This window comes from Pocillopora damicornis, chromosome 6 (genome assembly GCF_964200805.1).
Source record: "Pocillopora damicornis chromosome 6, jaPocDami1.2, whole genome shotgun sequence".
NCBI lineage: Eukaryota > Metazoa > Cnidaria > Anthozoa > Scleractinia > Pocilloporidae > Pocillopora > Pocillopora damicornis.
The window spans coordinates 23,800,842-23,818,848 of NC_142675.1; the positions used below are offsets into that span (position 1 = coordinate 23,800,842).

The window sequence follows — 18,007 nt, forward strand, 5'->3', positions numbered from 1 at the left end:
AAAAAAACAAACAAACAAAAAATTATTCAACAAGGAAAAATTGTAATTCATTTCCTTTCAGAGGATCCACTTGCACTTCAAACGGTCCTTCTCTACTTCACAGCAATTTACTTACATACATGTGTACATACATACTAGTTTATTAGTACAAACTACACTAGCTATTAGCGGTGGGCGAGTTACATTATCCACTCAGTTGATTAAACCAAATTATCTTCCTATACCCCTATTGATACAGCATCACAGTTTCTTTAGAAACTTACCTCCTTTATAAATATAGTGATTGCATGTAAGTTACGACTATTTATTCCATGGAAAGCTAACAGAGGAATTTTTAATAGCAAGTATATACACTTCAAATACTGACAAGAAACAAGTAACAGTTTACTATTTTCCCTCTTGCACATACAAGGCAGACACCTTTGCAACTACATCCCTCTTGGTGGTAGGATTAACAGCGCCATTTTTAGCTTAATTTTACTAAGCATTTACATTCTAGATCTAATTACTACCAAAAAACGGCAACTGCATCAATAGACCTTCTCTTATTTCTTTTATGTTTTCGTTTCCCTTGTTTCCTATATTTTTTTAAAACTTGTTTTGTTTTTGTTTTTGTTTTTGTATTTTTGTTTTATTTGTGTGTGTGTGTGTTTTTTTTTTTTTGTTGTTTTTTCAACTCCACACCGAACCGTGATATGGTTTTTAATAGTGATAATCTTCTGGAACGAAAACACGCTCACAGTTAAGACGCTGCTGTCATTCCCTCAATAGAACAAGTTACCACAGCAGCAGTGAAGCTAATAAAACTTCCTCCTAATATTTGATTGAGGTGTTTTTAACCGAAAAACCAACTACCTACAACTATCTGCGAAGCATAAAGGATATAACGTTGTTTCAATGCTTAGCATTTCTCTTAACTCCTGTAATTCTTAAAAAGTTATTTTTCGAGAAGCTGGTTACAGTTCCTGTTATAAAAATACCTTGGTAGTCAAAGTAAATGAAAAGAGGAGGTGTCTTTTGAAGGTCACACTGAACAGTCTATTATTTGGTACCACATTTTTTACATCCACAAAAGATGAAACTAAAAACTCATAAAACATAGTCACTGTTCACTAAAACGACTAGAAGAACACACTCTGCCATGACGAAACCTTGTTTTTGCAGAATCCGTTATTGCAAAATCCTAGCAAGCTTTTAACGCGCGATAACTTTCACTAAAAAAAAACGCGAGAACCCGAGTTTGTTTTCTAACTCCACCCTATGTTGATATCAATTTTCTACGGGAAACAAAATGGCACCAATTTTTTGTGCCCTAAAACAGCTCTGAAAGTAGATCTAAGATATAAATACTTCATCACCTTCTATAGTTGCCTTAAATACAAGACGAAAAACATAAATAACGAAGCAGAACGAAACAAGCACAAGTAAGATGGGCAAGAAATAATCGCTTCTCTCAAACTGTAACCCAAGAAAGTTTTACGATTCGTTCGTATGTCTTTTCATGAGTTGAATCGAATGCTAATGGGTTATACAATGTAATAAAAACTTTTACTATCAAATTTGGCTTATATAAATTGTTTTCTAGGTGGAAATAGAACTGAAATTCTAAGGTCTCCCTTGAGGGCAGCCGTAAATTCTATTTTTTTTCCATCCAAAAATTGCCCAACCCCTTGACAGAGAAGAAAAGCTGAGTTTCTCAGAGTGCAGTTTCAAATTAGTGGGTGGTTTCGTAACTAGAAACCACCTCAGTGACCTTCGATTTAAAGAAATCCATCTTTGAGAGCAGACACTCGTTATGCTTCTGCTGAAAGTCAAAAATGGAAAGGACAATTTCGCGAGCCTTTTGCCTTTCGCAAGAAGACCGACCCTCTGGATCGTTCATTCCGAAGACGTACGCACAATCTTCTCCTCGGGCTACGGCAGCATACACCTCATCCACTTTTACCGTCTGGGCATAGGGTGGTCTGCAGTACTTCTCCCCCACAAACAGCAAAAGCAAGACTGCAAGACTGTAGACACAATGGTCCTGCAGAGTGTTCCACGAATCAGGGTCAGATGCGCTTGCAAAGGGATTCTGAGCAGGAACATGGAAAGGCGCCTGGTTGTCAGGATACGGAATCGTGTCATCCCTTGGCTTAGAAACGTTCAGCTTTGCATTCCCGTAGCAGTCAAGCTGTTTTTTAAAAGAAAAAATGAGGAGAAAGAAAAAAAAACATAATGAACATGGCTCCAAGCAGAGCCTACTCCACTACTTGTCATTTGCTTGAGACTCTTTCATATTCATTGTCTGTATACGAGTGAAGTGAGCAGGGAATAAAAAAAAAGGTCCCCTGATTGCGATATGCACCATTCATCGAGAGGGGTGGGGGGCACTGGCCTTTGCTGCTGCTATGATAAGCCAAGCTACTTTGCCTAAAGATCTATAACTCCTTTCATTAAAAAAAATCAGTCATAAGATTAATTTGTCCTCATTTTTCTATAATGGGCCGAACGCCAAGCCCCATAACTTAATTATTTATTAAGAAAAAAATCCTGAGACACCTAATCGGCCAGTATACTCTCGTCAGTGAAACAGAGAAGTTAACATCAGAGATTTAATATCGTAATGTAATTCAGAAGCGTAGTTACCAATATGTTTGTGATCCTGAGATCAACATGGTAAATGCGTCTATCCCAGCAGTTCTCCACAGCATCAGCCATTTGCTGCGTTATTCTCAAACCTTGAGGCAAAAGGATTGGATCACTCTGAAGTCTTTCGAACAAGTCTGTGGCCATTCTTGGAAACAGAACAGAGATCCTATTACTTCCGTCCAATCTCAACGAAATAGGTCGTAGGATTGTGGAAATATCATCTTGTATCCTGCGGGCATTAAAAACCAAAAAGATACAGTTTTAATAAGGATATTTCTCGTGTCTTGATAAAATGCACCATAATGCTCTGTGATATTCCTAGGATTCCCCTCACCCCTTAATGGCAGTTAATTGTGGGTCAATTTTCCATGGTACCCCCATTTATACCTTATTGTCGACGACTGAACCACCCTGACCCACCCTGAAAACCATGTGCTCCCCCAACAATCCTCGCCCCCCCCCCCTCCTTCTAAAAAAGTAGAAGAGCAAAATCATCGATATATAAGTTAAAAATTCAATTTTGCTTCTAAGAAACGTGGGAGGCAAAGCAAGTAGGTTCTCTCTCTTAAACAGTTCATGGTAAAATTGAGAATCTTTCCTTTCCCATTTCAAAAGCGACTTCTTGCGGTCAAATGCAAAATTGCTTTTACATAAAATGTCTACTAGTCATACAATAATGGTGGCTACTTGTGAGAGACACATTGGGTAAAATTTAGAAATAATATTTCTCATAATATAAGCCGGGGTTGTGACCAAAAACCATCTGATAATCTGACCTTCCTAGGGTTCTTGTAATGCCTAGCAAATGTTCATCTCGCATTTCACTGGGGTGAACTGTAACAGCGAGCTGTTTCACAACTCGTTCCTTGTCGGTTTTGTCCTCGAAAACCTTGCCTCGGTTGCCCTTCCTTCCTATTTGCGCTCCAACTACTGCTCTCAAAGGAACACCGAGAGCTAGCGTCTGGGAAAGAGCACAGGCCTCACTCATCAGTCTGGAAAAATATGGGGATTGTTCTGAGGCGAATTTTTTCTGAACGTCAGACAGTTCTAGGGCTGCACGACAAAATTGTTTCATGTAAGCCAGGTTAAATTGGAACAATTGGTGCCCGTTTTCCAGATCCTCTAGCATCCTTTGACAAACTCTGCGTGCGATGGCATCGCAATCGATGTTGTCAAGCACATTTTCGGCGATACTTTGCTTCCATTCCGCGTTAAGATACGTCCCCCTCCCTAGAATGGCAGACCACACATCAATGACAGCCTTCTTCGCGTTGTCCATAAGCCTCACTCCACTTTTCATCAAAGCATAATCAAAATGAGGACAAACGTCTCGCGTCTGAAAATGTTGTAGGAAACTGTACTGCAGTTGCTTTCTTACAAGTGTAGCTAAGTGGTCATCCTTTCTGCCGACCTCACAGAGCGAGCCTTCGAGAGATTCGCGTAGATCGTTGGTGATAGCGGAGATAGTGTGTTGAATTCTTATCAGCGATATGTTCGTAGCCTTGAACAACACCAGGTCCTTGATCTGTCTGCGGCACTGTTCTACCACTTCATTTCGCCCGACAACATCTCCAATTTTGATTGAATTAAACTGCATTCGGGCAGCGTCAGCTAGGATCTTAGCTCTGTTGTTCATGACACCATCTTCGACAAGCTTGGAAAGCTTATAGAGATTCTCCTGGACATAGCCTCGCATTTTTACCACGTAATCGCGCTCTTTAAGTTCTAGCTTATTAAATAACTCATCTTGAGCATGAATTGTATCTTGGTTGAAATCCCAATTCAAGAAGAAATCAAACACTCTCTTTTGAATCTGACAGAGCAATTCTGCTGCAGATCGTAGATGGCTGGTCACTCCATCGGCAACGAATTTCAGCAGCTTAAACTTGAGGTCATCAAACTGCTTAGTATACTGGTTTGAAGACTTTTTCAGTCGAGCGTTTCTGACCTCCTTGGTCGACAAACCGTGAAAGAAAGGACATTGTGTAGGTTCTATGTCGCCAGGCACCATATAGCATTGAGAGAGGGCCCGATAAGCGAGCAGCTCTTTTTCTTCCTCATTAGGTGGGTCTTTATCTTCTTCTGAGTCAGAGTCCTTGTCAAACTCCAGGGCTGTCATATCCTTATCAACCTTGTTGCACAGGTAGAAAATGGGCAAGTTACCAACTTTCTCCTTCAGGTTTAGAAGAAAACCTCTTTCCTGTGATTCAAACGCGAAAACTGTTTAGATGGATTCATAAAAACAACACCCCGTAAAAAGAGTTGCAGTCAATTTTGTAACTATTATTTTTTTTGGGCGCAGTCTAGAATGGCTTTCTGAAAATTAAGTCATCCACTCACCTGCCCATATGGATAGCTATACCAACGGGAAAAATGGACCGATTCGCTTGCTCTATTAAGCTGAGCAAGTAGCAGAGATGAAGATCACCAACATTTTGTAGTCAAACCTCCCCACCCCAAGCCTATACAAAACTAACCTTTGATTTCAGATAATTTGTGTTGTGCAAGTAGCACACCTTCCCAAATTTGTGCTCAGTCCTATAATGCAAAAGCCCTTAAAGGAAATGGTGCCAATGACAATGACAGTTATACAAAGGGCAAGTAGACGTAAAACGTTGCATGGGATTTGTCTTTTGTTACAACGTCGTTCAGCGCTTTGCTGGTCCCCAACCTCTGCGCGATATCACCATATTTAAATCGTTTTCGCGCCAATTCATTTGTACTCAGAATTTTCCTTGAGTGTCGTTTCGTACTAGCATACTAACCGTTAGGTATGTTCTTGCAGCCCTTCCTTCGTTTAATCTTCATTTACCTTGTTTTCCATCATTGTAAATTATTGTTATTTAACTCATTTCTATACTGGTTGTGCAATAATAGTTTAGAGAATTTATCGGTGCGTTCGTTACACCATCCTTCACCAGGAAAATGGGATTTGGGTCACTAGTAGTGGAAATCACAAGCAACGACATGAGAATGGGATTGAAATGTAGCCAAGACTGTGAAATAGGACCAATCATTCCACATTCAAAACCCACATGAACGTAAGAATATAACTGACCTGCAACCTTAGAGAGGAGTTCCCATCTATGACGTAGATAATGACTTGAAGAATGCCGTGGATACATTCCTCAACAATCTTGTCCAGAGCTTCATTTTCGCTCATCCCAGGTGCATCAATAACTTCCAGGTGTCCATTTTGGAGGAGAGAATTGTTTAGGCCCACTTCCACTAGAGCATTGACCCAGGATTGATCTCCTCTCTGGCTGTCATCCAACTCTATTTCCTCTTTCGGTACCTTCTTTTTATCAAAGAAAGTCTTCTCTCCTTCATTAGGTTTGGATTTATCCAATACCTTAATATGAATGGTAAAATTTTCAGTACTATTATTTCAGAGAAAAAAAGGGGAGAGGTAATAAAAATGTTTATTGCAACGTATTTGTCCAATGTAGTCATTACTAGAAGGAGTTCATGGCACAAGTTGGATCTTTTCCCACAATATTCAGATCAAAACTGGCGCCAAAGAAGAATGTTCAAGAAATATTAAATATTTATACCCTAAATTATGATGTTTGGGTCTATTCATGACAAAAAATACATTTCTGGATTCTAAAGAATGACCCAACTGAGCTATGAAATTAAGCCACTCCTGAGAAGCTAAGGGGGAAGCCAGAAATGGTCTACAATTCCTTCCCCCCTCAAAAAAAGAAACTGCTGGTATTTGATCAAATTATCAGCCTCTCTTCAAATAAAAAGGTGCATCACAAACCTGGATATAGTTTTTCTCACTATATTTAAGACGGACAATGCGAGATGTGCATGGTACTTCAGAAGTTGGCATGAATGACCCACCAAGAAGTTCATTTACAAAGGAGCTCTTTCCACTATTTGTTTGGCCAACAACCAAAAGAGTAGATTTCTTGGATGCATATGATTGCAGACTCTGCCTTTCTTTGTCAGTCAAAAGATCTGTTTTCAAGCTTTCAGAGAAATTCTCTTTCATGTTGTCAATAAACTTCCATGTTTCCATTGAGCACTCCTCAAAGAAGGAGATGAGAGAGGTCAAGTCTTTAAACTGTTCTTGAAATGATGGGGGAGGAAATTCATCTGTTTCTGTGTCATCATCGCCAGAGATACCTGGATTTACAATGGAGAAGATGTTACTTTCAATCAATTATCTTGGCCAACTAAAGGAAAAGTGTAAATTATAAGCTTTTATTTCCTTGGTATCAAGAATTTAGTTTTTAACCTGACAGGTTGGAATGTAAGAACTACTGATTGCAATACTTAGAAACAGTATTTTGTGTTAATCTTAAAACTCCAATGAATGACCAAGACAGAATTTCTCCTTAAATGTACAATACCAAGCAGACATGTAACGAGAAGAAAGATTAAAATATCAATTAGAGGATTATTAGTTGATCCAATATCAAATCCTCCAAACTAGCATCATAATAGTTATATGGTAGAATGTATGGAGAATTGCCAATGAGATCTTGGTAGTGAATGGGTTGATTATAAAATAGTTGAGATCCACACAAAAGGACAAGAACAACCCAGACAACTTCACTGAACTCCAATGAAAAATGTAAATGACAAGAAAATTAAAATTTTCCCACTCCCAATTGCTACTAGACAGTACTTCCTCCTTACAAAAGTAATATATTCTAAGACAGACAGTTAATGAGGATAATGGTTGTATCATGAATGAGTGAGAATCTGGGGGTATCGAGGGTTTTGAGAGTGCCACTGTGAGCAAGCTCACCACAAAAAAACTGAGGCTATAATTAGCACAGGGCTAAGGGGTTAAGTTGCCCCCCCTCCCTCCCCTCCCATGAAGAGCTTTGGGGTAAATCATTTATGTACGAGGAGTTGAACCGATAGTTTTCTACAACCTATATAGCTTTCCAAATTAATTTCTTAATCTTCACAAAACAGCAAATGCAAATAAAAGAACAGCAAATTTAAGGCCAATCTCCTTTAACAAACATAATTTTGCATATGGGAAATGTTACCTATTATTAGTAGCAAACCTCTATTTAACTAGGGTAATCCCTTCAGAATACTTAAAAGTATATCTGTTATCAATAGGAGCCCTTGGGTGAAGTGCTTCTAAATTACAAACATAATAAATTGGTACAGACACATGCAGTCTCACATCATCATTGTGTAAAAGAAATTTAACATTAAAACAGACTTTTCTTGTCAGTTAGTTTTCCTATATTACAAGTAAAATTACAAGATAGGTACTTAAAAGATTACTTAGTGATTTATATCAGTTGCTTGATTGCTTAGCTAGTTAGCAAATATATAGAAAACCTCATTTGTATTCCTAGAAGATATTTCTCTTTGACCCTTCCATCCCTTCCCAGTATTTCATGTTTGCTAGTCTGTGTATCTGTCCAGTGTTTCTATCAGCCAGCCTTTTTGTTAAATAACATATTCGAGTATCATTTTATCATTATTTTATGTATATCATCATCCAAGAGTTTCGTATTTGTGAAAATATTAATTAAATGGCAAGGTTGCTTTTGTCCCAAATATTGTTTGGTGTCTGGTTTTGTGGATTAAAATTAGTTCCCATTGATTCAAACAGTTTTATGGTTAATACAGACCTTAAACTGCGCTTGAAAGGAAAAGAAAATGAGATGTTCAAGAAACCTCTAGTGGCATATTTTAGAATGTTCCTACAAACTGAAATTAGTGTTACTATGGGCTTGCAGTGAGTCAGAAACATAAATTTCTGAATGAAATCGCATTGTGACGGTAATTGGAGCTGATCGACTACTATTCCAAAGAATATAACGCCTTAACGATGGGAACGATTCTCGTAATGGAAACATAACTTCTAATAATACATAAACGAAATAGGAGAGGTTGCTGACTTATGGTTTTCGTTTGCATGATCGGTGACAGTTTAGAGTACGTACCGAAGGTTCTATTTCCCTCTCTTACTAAAATGTCGGTTGTACTCTTAGCTAAATCTTAATGAGACTTGGCTTCGTTTAACTCCCCTACAAAGCTTAATTTTAGGCTCTCGTTCCGCAACCAGTTGCAAATATTTCCTTTTGCATGTCAATAGAAAGGCCAGACTGCAGACTTTCGTAATGCTGTAAACATGAACTACTTCAAATCAACATTTCCAATTTTCTCACCCTCGCGGGAAGCCATTTGTTCACAATGACAGTAAGGTTGGATCTCATTCAGTATAAAGGTTTGCAAAGGGACTTGATCCTGTACAGACGAGCACAACAAACCACGCTTATTTCTAGAATTACTTTGATTCCTGGTTCATTCAGATTCTCGGAAAAACTAGACTATGACAACATATTGCGTGACATCCAGACATGCAAGGGATGATTGGAGTGGACTCAGAATTTTCTTCTACAGATTTCTTTTTTCATTGAGCTTCCCCTTCGCTATAAATTTTTCTTTGATAAATTCAGACATGAACAAATCTTTGCTATCATCAGCAACTTGTTTCTATTTTTTTTTTTTGCTCTTTCTTTTTGTCTTTCTCTTTGTTTTATTTCTGTTTTTCTTTTATATCAATTTTACCAGTCAGAGCGGGGGATTCATTAGCAGAATTTAACTCACTTTTCTTTTGATTCAACCAATACCGTCGGCCCTCACAGCCGCCCAAGACAGGATGAAAAGAGCAAGAGCCTTCAAGCTAACTGAAACTGTAATGGACCGTTGACTGAAAATTTTGTATAGCCAAGAACTCTTCAGATTATTTTGACAGGTCTGTCATTTTCGTTTTGAATCGTTTAAGCTGTTTATCAACCTGGAGACCTTTCGTAAGATCGAACGAGTAGCATTCGAACTTAATAGGGAAATCTTCTGAAGGAAAATTGAGAGTTTTTAAAATCATATCATAACATCAGTTATAACATGATGTAACGATGAGGATTGGTATAACAAGACACTGCGGACTCCGTGCTCCAGTCTTCTATCATACACGAGTCCGTACCAGATTTTTAAAATTTCAACTTAGGTGATCGATGACTATTGACTTCCCCTTTTTTCACGAAAGGAATTGAAGAAACAATAAACTTGGACATCTGATGCAATGCTGTTCAATCTCGTCGAGTCTTCTAGCCATGGCGCTTCAAGACGTGTTTGAGGATTTCAAGAAAAGTAAGGCTGTGCTAAAAAAAGTTCACTATGACACGGTAAAATGCTTCGATGAAATCGTTCGAAAGCTTTCCGTTAAAGGTACTGCAGAAATTGCGGAAGAACTTCGCTACTCAACCTCACCCGTGCAAGCTTCTCCAGACGAAGTTCGAGTAATGGCTCAAACAGTGGCAATGGCGGATGTTCATCTAGAGTTCGATAACGCCTTTGCTGAGCTGCTTTACACACCTAAGGAGAAGAAGGAAGTTACCGATTTGTTTGATCAGGAGCCGGCGCTCATTTTTGTCTGGCAAACCAACTGCGGGAAAAGTTCCATAATCAACGAGCTCCTAGGTTGCGAAGTGTCTTCCTAGTAGTATTGTGGGGTTGTAAACAAAATAAAATAACTATTTGACCTTGTTTTGTTATTAAGTTTTGAATAATTAGCAGATTAGAAACAAGTAGATTATTCGCTCTCTATTTCTATGCGTGAAAGAGATCTAATAGTTAATAATGATTTTTCTTTACACAGTCTGATCATCAATTAATACCAATTGTCATTTATTTCCTTGCCAGGATAGAGAGGTCCTGAATGAAATGATATCCTCAGGAACCGATTTATCAATATTTTTCGTTGTTAGCAAACTGGAACCGGAAGATCGTACCGAATCATCAGATGAGGACGATGAACCAAGAGGTCATGCAGCACCAGTGAAGGCGTGGAAAAAGCGAGAGCTCGAAGTACAGAACAGAAAGAAGACACGGGTGTACGAGCGGCTTGTCAAAAACGGCCATTTTCCTTCTGGACTGCCCATGAATCAAAACGAGCGATTCCATGGGCTGTCAGCTTGGCGCATCCAGCAGTACCACGCTTTGAAGAAGAGAAATCCCGAAGCTTCTTCCGAGGAGTTTACAGATTACACTCAAGCCTTTGAGAGATTTCAAAACAGCTTGAAAGAGTTCACCGAAGAATCTCTACGTGCAAGGGTAAAGTGTGTGTGCAAAACCCTCGTGCGCGTTCTATCCAGATGCTTGGATTTCAGTCTTCATTCAGAAAGCCAATGTTTTGAAAAGGGGAAAGAAGCAAATATTGAAGACGTTGGAAACACTTTTGCGCGAGGAACAGCAAGTTCACGACAACATAATCCGCGACCTTGAGGACGGAAAGCGGGCCATGGATATACAAGAACTGCTCAGTGATGCCATAAATGGAGCCAGAGAAGACATCCTAAAGGAGGCAGGAGATCTTGAACACGTTTTGACCGAATTTACCATTCCGTCAAGTGGCCATGTAAAAGAGAAAGAAGCTGTGGCTTACTGTCAGGACCAGATTCAGGGGATGGTGGTCAAAAAACTCCAAGGAGAGATCAAGCAAAAGTTAACAATGATGTTCCGCTCCAGAGATCTGTTCCTTGTTCACCTCAAAGATGGCATGGAGCAAATTCAAGGAGAAATTGCCAGAGACAACGACATTCCATCGGCAACACTCGCTCTTAGCAAAAGCCTTCTTTCTTCTTACGAAGCTCAAATCACATTTTCACAACGCAACGGAGCAGCATTCCGTTTCATAAAGAAATTAAGCGTGTGGTTCTACAAGGCGATTCGTTATCCGATCAAAACAATTATTAGATGAACATCCGCCATTGCCACTGTTTGAGCCATTACTCGAACTTCGTCTGGAGAAGCTTGCACGGGTGAGGTTGAGTAGCGAAGTTCTTCCGCAATTTCTGCAGTACCTTTAACGGAAAGCTTTCGAACGATTTCATCGAAGCATTTTACCGTGTCATGGTGAACTTTTTTTAGCACAGCCTTACTTTTCTTGAAATCCTCAAACACGTCTTGAAGCGCCATGGCTGGAAGACTCGACGAGATTGAACAGCATAATTGTGGAGAGGTTCAAGTTGGCTCGAAGAAATGGAAGACAGATGTTGCTTCAGATGCCCTTGCGAAAGTAGATCGCCATCTGACATGGCTCAGGAAATCGTCAGAAGCTTGAAACAGCTTTCTTGTGACTGCCAAGGTAATGTGCAATATCAAGATGGTAAGGTAAAGTAACGTTATGAAACAGATGCGAAACAACGCGCGGTATTATTGGTCGATGGATTCGTTTGGAGTTATCGATACAGATTCGTCCGTATTTTGAGAAATCATTTCTTAAGGGCAAATATAGGATTTCTTTTTTCCATGTTCACAGGGGTTTATCTGAACACTCGGAGGATTAAGGAAATTCTTGAAAGCTATACAAGCCCTGGTCTTTTCTTATTCCAACTATTTACTGAAATGAACTTCTCTGTTTAAGAGTCCTACACCATCCGAACATTCTACCCGTTATATGCACCGTAGTGGAGTCCAACCCAAATTGTGGCCTTTCTGTGCAACTTGTCTCGGAGCGAATGAGATGCGATCTTCATGATGGTTTAATGGGTATACCCTCCTTGAGAAAGAGGCTTGAGATAGCTCTTGACGTTGCCAAAGCCTTGCAGTATCTTCACAGAGAGGAGCTGATCCATCGCGATGTTAAAATGCAGAACGTCTTGGTGAGTACCGTCACGCTACCTGTTATCGTTGATTGTGAAATAAATGGGGCTGTGGTGGGTGTTAGCTATGTAAGGCTGTGCTTATGGAGAGTTCCATAAGAGGAGCTAATTATTGAACCAAAAGGGGACTTAGAAATAATAATAATAATAATAATAATAATAGTAATGATCATATTGATAGTTAATAATAATTCTGAATTTATACAGCATATAGCTAGTACATTACATTTTTGGACGAGCAAATTCAATTTTTTAAACGAGAAAAATAACGCAAGTTAACTGATCTGGGTCTCTGTAAACCCGAGGGTCTCATCTGTAACTCGTTGGTTGGTACTCCTATCAACATGGTGCCCGAAATGATGAAACAACAGTACGACAAATCCATTGATGTGTACGCGCTCGGCATGTTGCTCTGGCGAGTGTGCGAAGGTCAGGGCAACCAACCACAGAATATAAACCGCCACTTTCTACCTCTGGTTATGCTCATGATGAATGCCGTTGACAACAAGACACCAGAGAGGTTGGACGTGTTTCCAGAACAATGCTGGCAACTCATGGAAAGGTGCTGGAATCAGGATCCCGAAGCAAGGCCATCATTCGACAGTGTGGTTAGGGACTTGGAAACGTTCCTAGCGGAGATGCCGGATCAGTAGCAGCCGTATGGGACATAATTGATTCTGCATCCATGAAAAAAAAACTTAATTCATCTTTTTTATTTGTACGAGAAACGAGAGTAGGCACTGATAACGCGATCCGTGCCTCGGTATAAACGAAAGCAACTCTACCTTCCGCACAGCTGACGCTGAGCCATATCGTACCGATTAACAGGAATCCCTTCCACCCCTCACCCCTGGCACACTTCACTGTGTAAACACTCGTCACCAATATGCGCACTACGAATAAGGAGCACGCTTGCTTAACTGCCTTTGATTATACGACCTCTCTGGTAATGATATGTTAATCGATCTTTTGATTAAATTTTTTGGATTGTTAGCCATAAGTAAAGCATTACCTTTAGTTCAAATGTGTATATGGATGAATCCGATGAACTAAATGTTATTCGTGAATTTTTTATTTGTGAATTTTTCACCTCTTCTGCTGCAATCACAGAGGGCTAACGCTTGAAACGTCAGCTTTGAAACTCTTTACTGTGGCCAATTTACATCATCAACTCGGTTGATGAAACCATCACGAAAACAAGTTCGCCTGTACCTGTCAGAGAGGTTTCAATAGAGACTATCCATTCCGTTGGGTGTAATTTGAGCGCTGAGTTTGGAATAAATTTACCTGTAAAGTTGGAAGTCTGACGCCTTATGACCGATTCAGTCCCCTTCGATCGGGGGACACATTACAGCCGACGATCGATCACACGCCTGCTTCAAAAGCACGGCACTTGTACTGTAGTCTCCTCAAATAGAGGCACAGACGGGAAAGTGGGGGGTTCTCCTGATACTCTACAGCAACCGAACTAGTTACCGTATTTCCTCGAATAAGCGCTCGTCTGGCCAAATAGAGGGGAGGGGGGGCATATCGGAAGAAGGTCCCTTATTGGGTGGGCGCAGCAACAGGACAAAAATGAAAATCACAGAAAAAGCACATAAGGAAAACTGACTGCATAGGGAGATAGAAATAACTGGAAGTGACTTTAACAGAAAAGAAACCACTCTCCTGTGCTGATTTCGCTGTTGTTGAAGCTTAAAAAGTCTTACGTAAAGTGGCATTAGAAACAGGCCAGCTTTCCTTGTATCCCCATTGTAGAAAGTGAGGGATAAGGAACGCTTATTCGAGGGGCGCTTTTGCATAACATTTTGCCTTGAGTGTGAGCACTTATTCAGGGAAATACGGTATATCCAGCCCACGTCTTTTTGAAGTTCCATTTCTGTCGTGTTCCATGAATTAACTCCCATTGTCCTTTTGAAGGCAGTTTTTTGTTCCAGTTGAAAAGTTGGAAAACAGAGTATAGTATACAGCTTCCCTCAAGCTTACCAAGGTAGCAGATCCAACATAGTTTTTCCTTTAACATACCCAAGTGTGCTGTGGCAGGGAAGGGAAGTTTGGGTTGGTTTGTTGAAACATTTATCCAACTTTTAGTTAACAAGTATGAAACCCTTAAACTCTCATGAGGGACAAATAGAAAACTTCTCCTTACAATATCAGTACAATATCAAGTAGAAAAGTGGTGAGAATAAAGCAGAATATAACTCGAGGGACTATAAGTTGATCCAATACTAAATTCTCCTGAGTAATATCAAAAGATTCTATGGCAGACAGTAAGTAATACTAATCAGATCTTAGGAGTGAAAGGGTTAAATAGTTGTGATACCAGTGCTTCACTCAGTGAAAAGCTCAAATAATTTGATTTATTAGGATTGAATGGCAAGTTCCTGGGACAAATCCTTAGGAAGTGTATCCTTTTACAAATTACAATAAATACACTTTTTAAACCAACTACATTATAAACCACGCCAGCTAGTTTATTCAAAACAATAATTATGATGGAATATTTTTTCAACTTGTAACCTGATGAAAGGGTGGCTTTTAAATTGCAATCAATCATCATCATCATCAAAACACTACAAAACATTTCATTGGCAACCAGTTGATTTCATAAACTCCAATTTGTCTACAGCAAGGCCTCAATGAATACATTAAAAAAAATGAGGTAATGTGGTTGAGAACTAAAGAACAGATTTCTACCACAAACTATATAAAGTGTTAAAAGAATTTAACCTTGTGTTATATGCCCATACCTTCAAGGTTAAGTCTGCAATTACTAAGACACCTTTGTTGGTATTGCCTTGCTGACCTCCCTCTGGACAATGACCTATGACAATAATTGTCTTGGAACACTGGATGGAGATGGCTCCCTGTCCTTTTTTCTTTCCCAGAACTAACTTCTGATCTTCCTAATGCAAGAATTGGTACTTCATTCCCTCTGCATAAACACCACCTGACATAAGTGCTGAAAAATCCTTGCTCTTGCAACATCTTGCCATCTTTGTACACTCAGTTGCATTTAACTGGAAAAAAATTATTCAACAAGGAAAAATGATGATTCCTTTCCTTTTAGAGGGTCTACTTGCACTTCAAATGGTCCTTCTCTACTACACAGAAATTTACTAACATACACATGTACATACACACTAGCTTATTGTACAAATTACTGGTTATTACTAGTTATTGGTGAGAAACAATCACAAACACCAAAGATGAATTAAAATAGAATATAAATTGAATGAATAAATGTAGTATAATAATAAAAATTGTTTCTTCTGGTGATACAATTTCTATACAAAGTTTAACAATTTAGTATAAGTATATTAACCCTTTAACACCCATGTGTGACCAAGACAGCATTTCTCCTTACAATATCAATACTATATCAAGAAGACAAGTGATGAGAATAAGGTAAAATCTTAATTAGGGGATTATTGGTTGATCTACTACCAAATTCTCCAAACTAACATCACAAGAACTTCATGGGAGACAGTAAGGAGAATTACAAATTTGATCTGGGAGATAAAGGGTTAAGAAAGACAGAATAGATATCATAACATAGAAGTTGATATTCAGAACTTTTAGGTTGTCTTTTCTTGAGCAGTACTATCCTCTTTACATGTTAATAATAATATCATAATGATAATAGTGCATTTCACTGCATGAAATACTACAACATTTCAGTCTATCAAAAACTATAAAAAAAAGTATAGAAAAATCAAATAACTAAGACATTAAAAAAATGGGAAACTAATTATATACAGATATTATCAAAAGCAAGACAAAGGTCTTTAACGTTGATTCAAAAGTATCAAAACCTTTGTCATTACGTGAATCCTGGGGTAGATTGCTGCATGATTTTGCAGCATGCAGCCACCAAAAAAGCATTTTTTCCCATGGTCTTTTAAGTCAAGCCATTTGGTTAATGAAAACCATTTGAAAAGCATTGACAATAATTGCAATAACGTAAAAAGCCCTCCTCGACGTAGGTTTACACTTGTTGTATCAAGTAGCCAGTGGGTCAAAAGAAGGTAAATTGCAATCTGCAAACTATCCAGGAAAGTATTCGGTATCAGCTATCAATCTTTTCGTCACTCCCCTTTGAAGTTATTGTTTGGTCCCGTCACGCAGGAAAGAGAGGGCGTTGCTTGACGAGTATAAACAACACTCACAAGTCAATTGTTTTAAGTTAAGTTTATCAAGAGCTGTGTCGTAATTGTGCGCTACTGAATACGTATTAAGTAGAAAATAAAGCGTTGATATTGCCTGCTTGAAATGAAAAACAAAATAAAGCAAAGGAAAGGCGAGGAAAAACTGATCAAACAACGGCGAGTTTGTGTCTAAGAGAGAGGAGATCGACTTACGATATGTCACAGGCCATCAGCCTCCTCCTTTTTTAAGAACGAAATTTGCTAAAACTTTGAATTTGAATTAAGTTTTTTAAATAAACAAAGCTGAAGAAAGGCAGATATTGTCTCATGCGGTGAATATGGAATGAAGAGGAACTTGAAAGTCTCCAGTGGGTTTCGAAACTCAGCCACAACGATAGCAAAGGCCCTTTTCGCGAAAGCTCGCGAAGGCATTTGGGAAGACTGGGTATTCTCGCCCCTTCTCTCCTTCCAAAAGAGAAAGCCCGACTGTACTCATGTCCTTGACTACTCCCCCCCTCTCCCTCTCTGTAGCCTAACCTTTTATCCTGTAGCCTTAACCCTTTGTCAGCCTACCGAAAACATCGGCAGAAATATTGGACAAGATGGCGGCCGCGCTTGCGCATTTCGTCCATAATAGCGTTCAAATAATATAAGAAACTGTAATGAAATTTATAAAATTTCTAAAATATAACAATCAGGACCTTATGGTCCCGTCTGCTCTCGATCAAGACATATTCAGTACTGATTCTGCTATTCATCAAACCTAACAGGTACTCGATAAATAAAAACCACTTACTTCCCGAGCCAGTTCTTCTGTCATTGATCATTGACCTAGGTCGCCATACAGTTCTTCAAAATCCGTCGTTCTCCATCCCAAACACTCGCCTATTACAGGAAAGTGCATCACTAAAGTCAACTGCTCTCGATCGAATTGACTGCTACAGAGTTCGAAGCGTCCAAATATCCTGTAAAATTGCCATTTCCTCTCATCAAAAAAGTTCCCAACGCGCCAGAATATCCCTTATTTTCCATGTTGAGTAAGTGACGAGACGCCATGTTGAAAACTATAACTGAAATAGTTAAACACGAGCAACGCTGATCTTCGAATCGTCGGCCATATTTGTTTATGTTCTTGCAGGGAAATAAATTAGTTCTCGGTCCTTTTCGGAATAAAAATATGCCAGGCATTAAATGCAAATTTAGTAGTCTTAGCGCGAAAATTAAATTAAAGCAAATCAAAATTCTGACATCATGTCATCGCTATGCCTCAAAAAATCCCAAAGATTTACTTGCAGGCCTTCCTTTCTTTTTCTTTTCATCAAATAGAAGATCTGCGGTGCTCAAATTGTATCTGAGTCATGGTACGAAACACTCTTCTTTGCAGATCGAGCCGTGATCGCCGCCATATTGAATTCTCTTGATATTCTATTGTTCCGCGGGGCCGGGTTGTTCAAAGCTGGGTTAAGATAACCCAGGGTTAGTGTGAAATCCGATTTCAGATCTAAAAGCTTTAAAAGAAAATTCAGTCGAATTCTTTTTGTCTAGAGTATGACTATTTGATGCTTTAAAAAGGACACT

The 18,007-nt window shown here is 39.1% G+C and overlaps 2 protein-coding genes and 1 pseudogene across 3 annotated transcripts; 2 read left to right on the forward strand and 1 right to left on the reverse strand.

Moving 5' to 3' along the window:
* Window positions 1-25: 25 nt before the first annotated feature.
* Window positions 26-17,855, reverse strand: LOC113676293 (dual serine/threonine and tyrosine protein kinase). Of its 2 annotated transcripts, XM_089209591.1 has the most exons (7): window positions 17,226-17,855; window positions 15,032-15,301; window positions 6,398-6,765; window positions 5,690-5,983; window positions 3,408-4,831; window positions 2,629-2,860; window positions 26-2,173 (listed from the first exon to the last, which is right to left on the reverse strand). In XM_089209591.1, the coding sequence occupies exons 2-7, from the start codon at window positions 15,267-15,269 to the stop codon at window positions 1,715-1,717; spliced, it is 3,015 nt and encodes a 1,004-aa protein (XP_089065717.1). In that variant the 5' UTR covers window positions 15,270-15,301; window positions 17,226-17,855; the 3' UTR covers window positions 26-1,714. The 2 variants fall into 2 exon arrangements, with proteins under 2 accessions (XP_089065717.1, XP_089065718.1); XM_089209592.1 differs by lacking the exons at window positions 15,032-15,301; window positions 17,226-17,855 and adding an exon at window positions 8,784-9,547.
* On the forward strand, window positions 9,547-11,377 carry LOC149044558 (uncharacterized; annotated as a pseudogene).
* On the forward strand, window positions 12,526-13,306 carry LOC149044559 (dual serine/threonine and tyrosine protein kinase-like). Its single transcript, XM_089209606.1, has one exon. The coding sequence runs from the start codon at window positions 12,626-12,628 to the stop codon at window positions 12,932-12,934; it is 309 nt and encodes a 102-aa protein (XP_089065732.1). The 5' UTR covers window positions 12,526-12,625; the 3' UTR covers window positions 12,935-13,306.
* Window positions 17,856-18,007: the final 152 nt, after the last annotated feature.

Excerpts from the sequence above, each read along its gene's own strand:
- LOC113676293 (XM_089209591.1), bottom strand. The coding sequence starts at position 15,269 with ATGTTGCAAGAGCAAGGATTTTTCAGCACTTATGTCAGGTGGTGTTTA. Across the intron at positions 5,984-6,397 it reads GTGAGAAAAACTATATCCAG|GTATTGGATAAATCCAAACC; the intron begins GTTTGTGATGCA and ends ATTCATATTAAG. Across the intron at positions 2,174-2,628 it reads TCAGGATCACAAACATATTG|CTTGACTGCTACGGGAATGC; the intron begins GTAACTACGCTT and ends TTTAAAAAACAG.
- LOC149044559 (XM_089209606.1), top strand. The coding sequence starts at position 12,626 with ATGGTGCCCGAAATGATGAAACAACAGTACGACAAATCCATTGATGTG.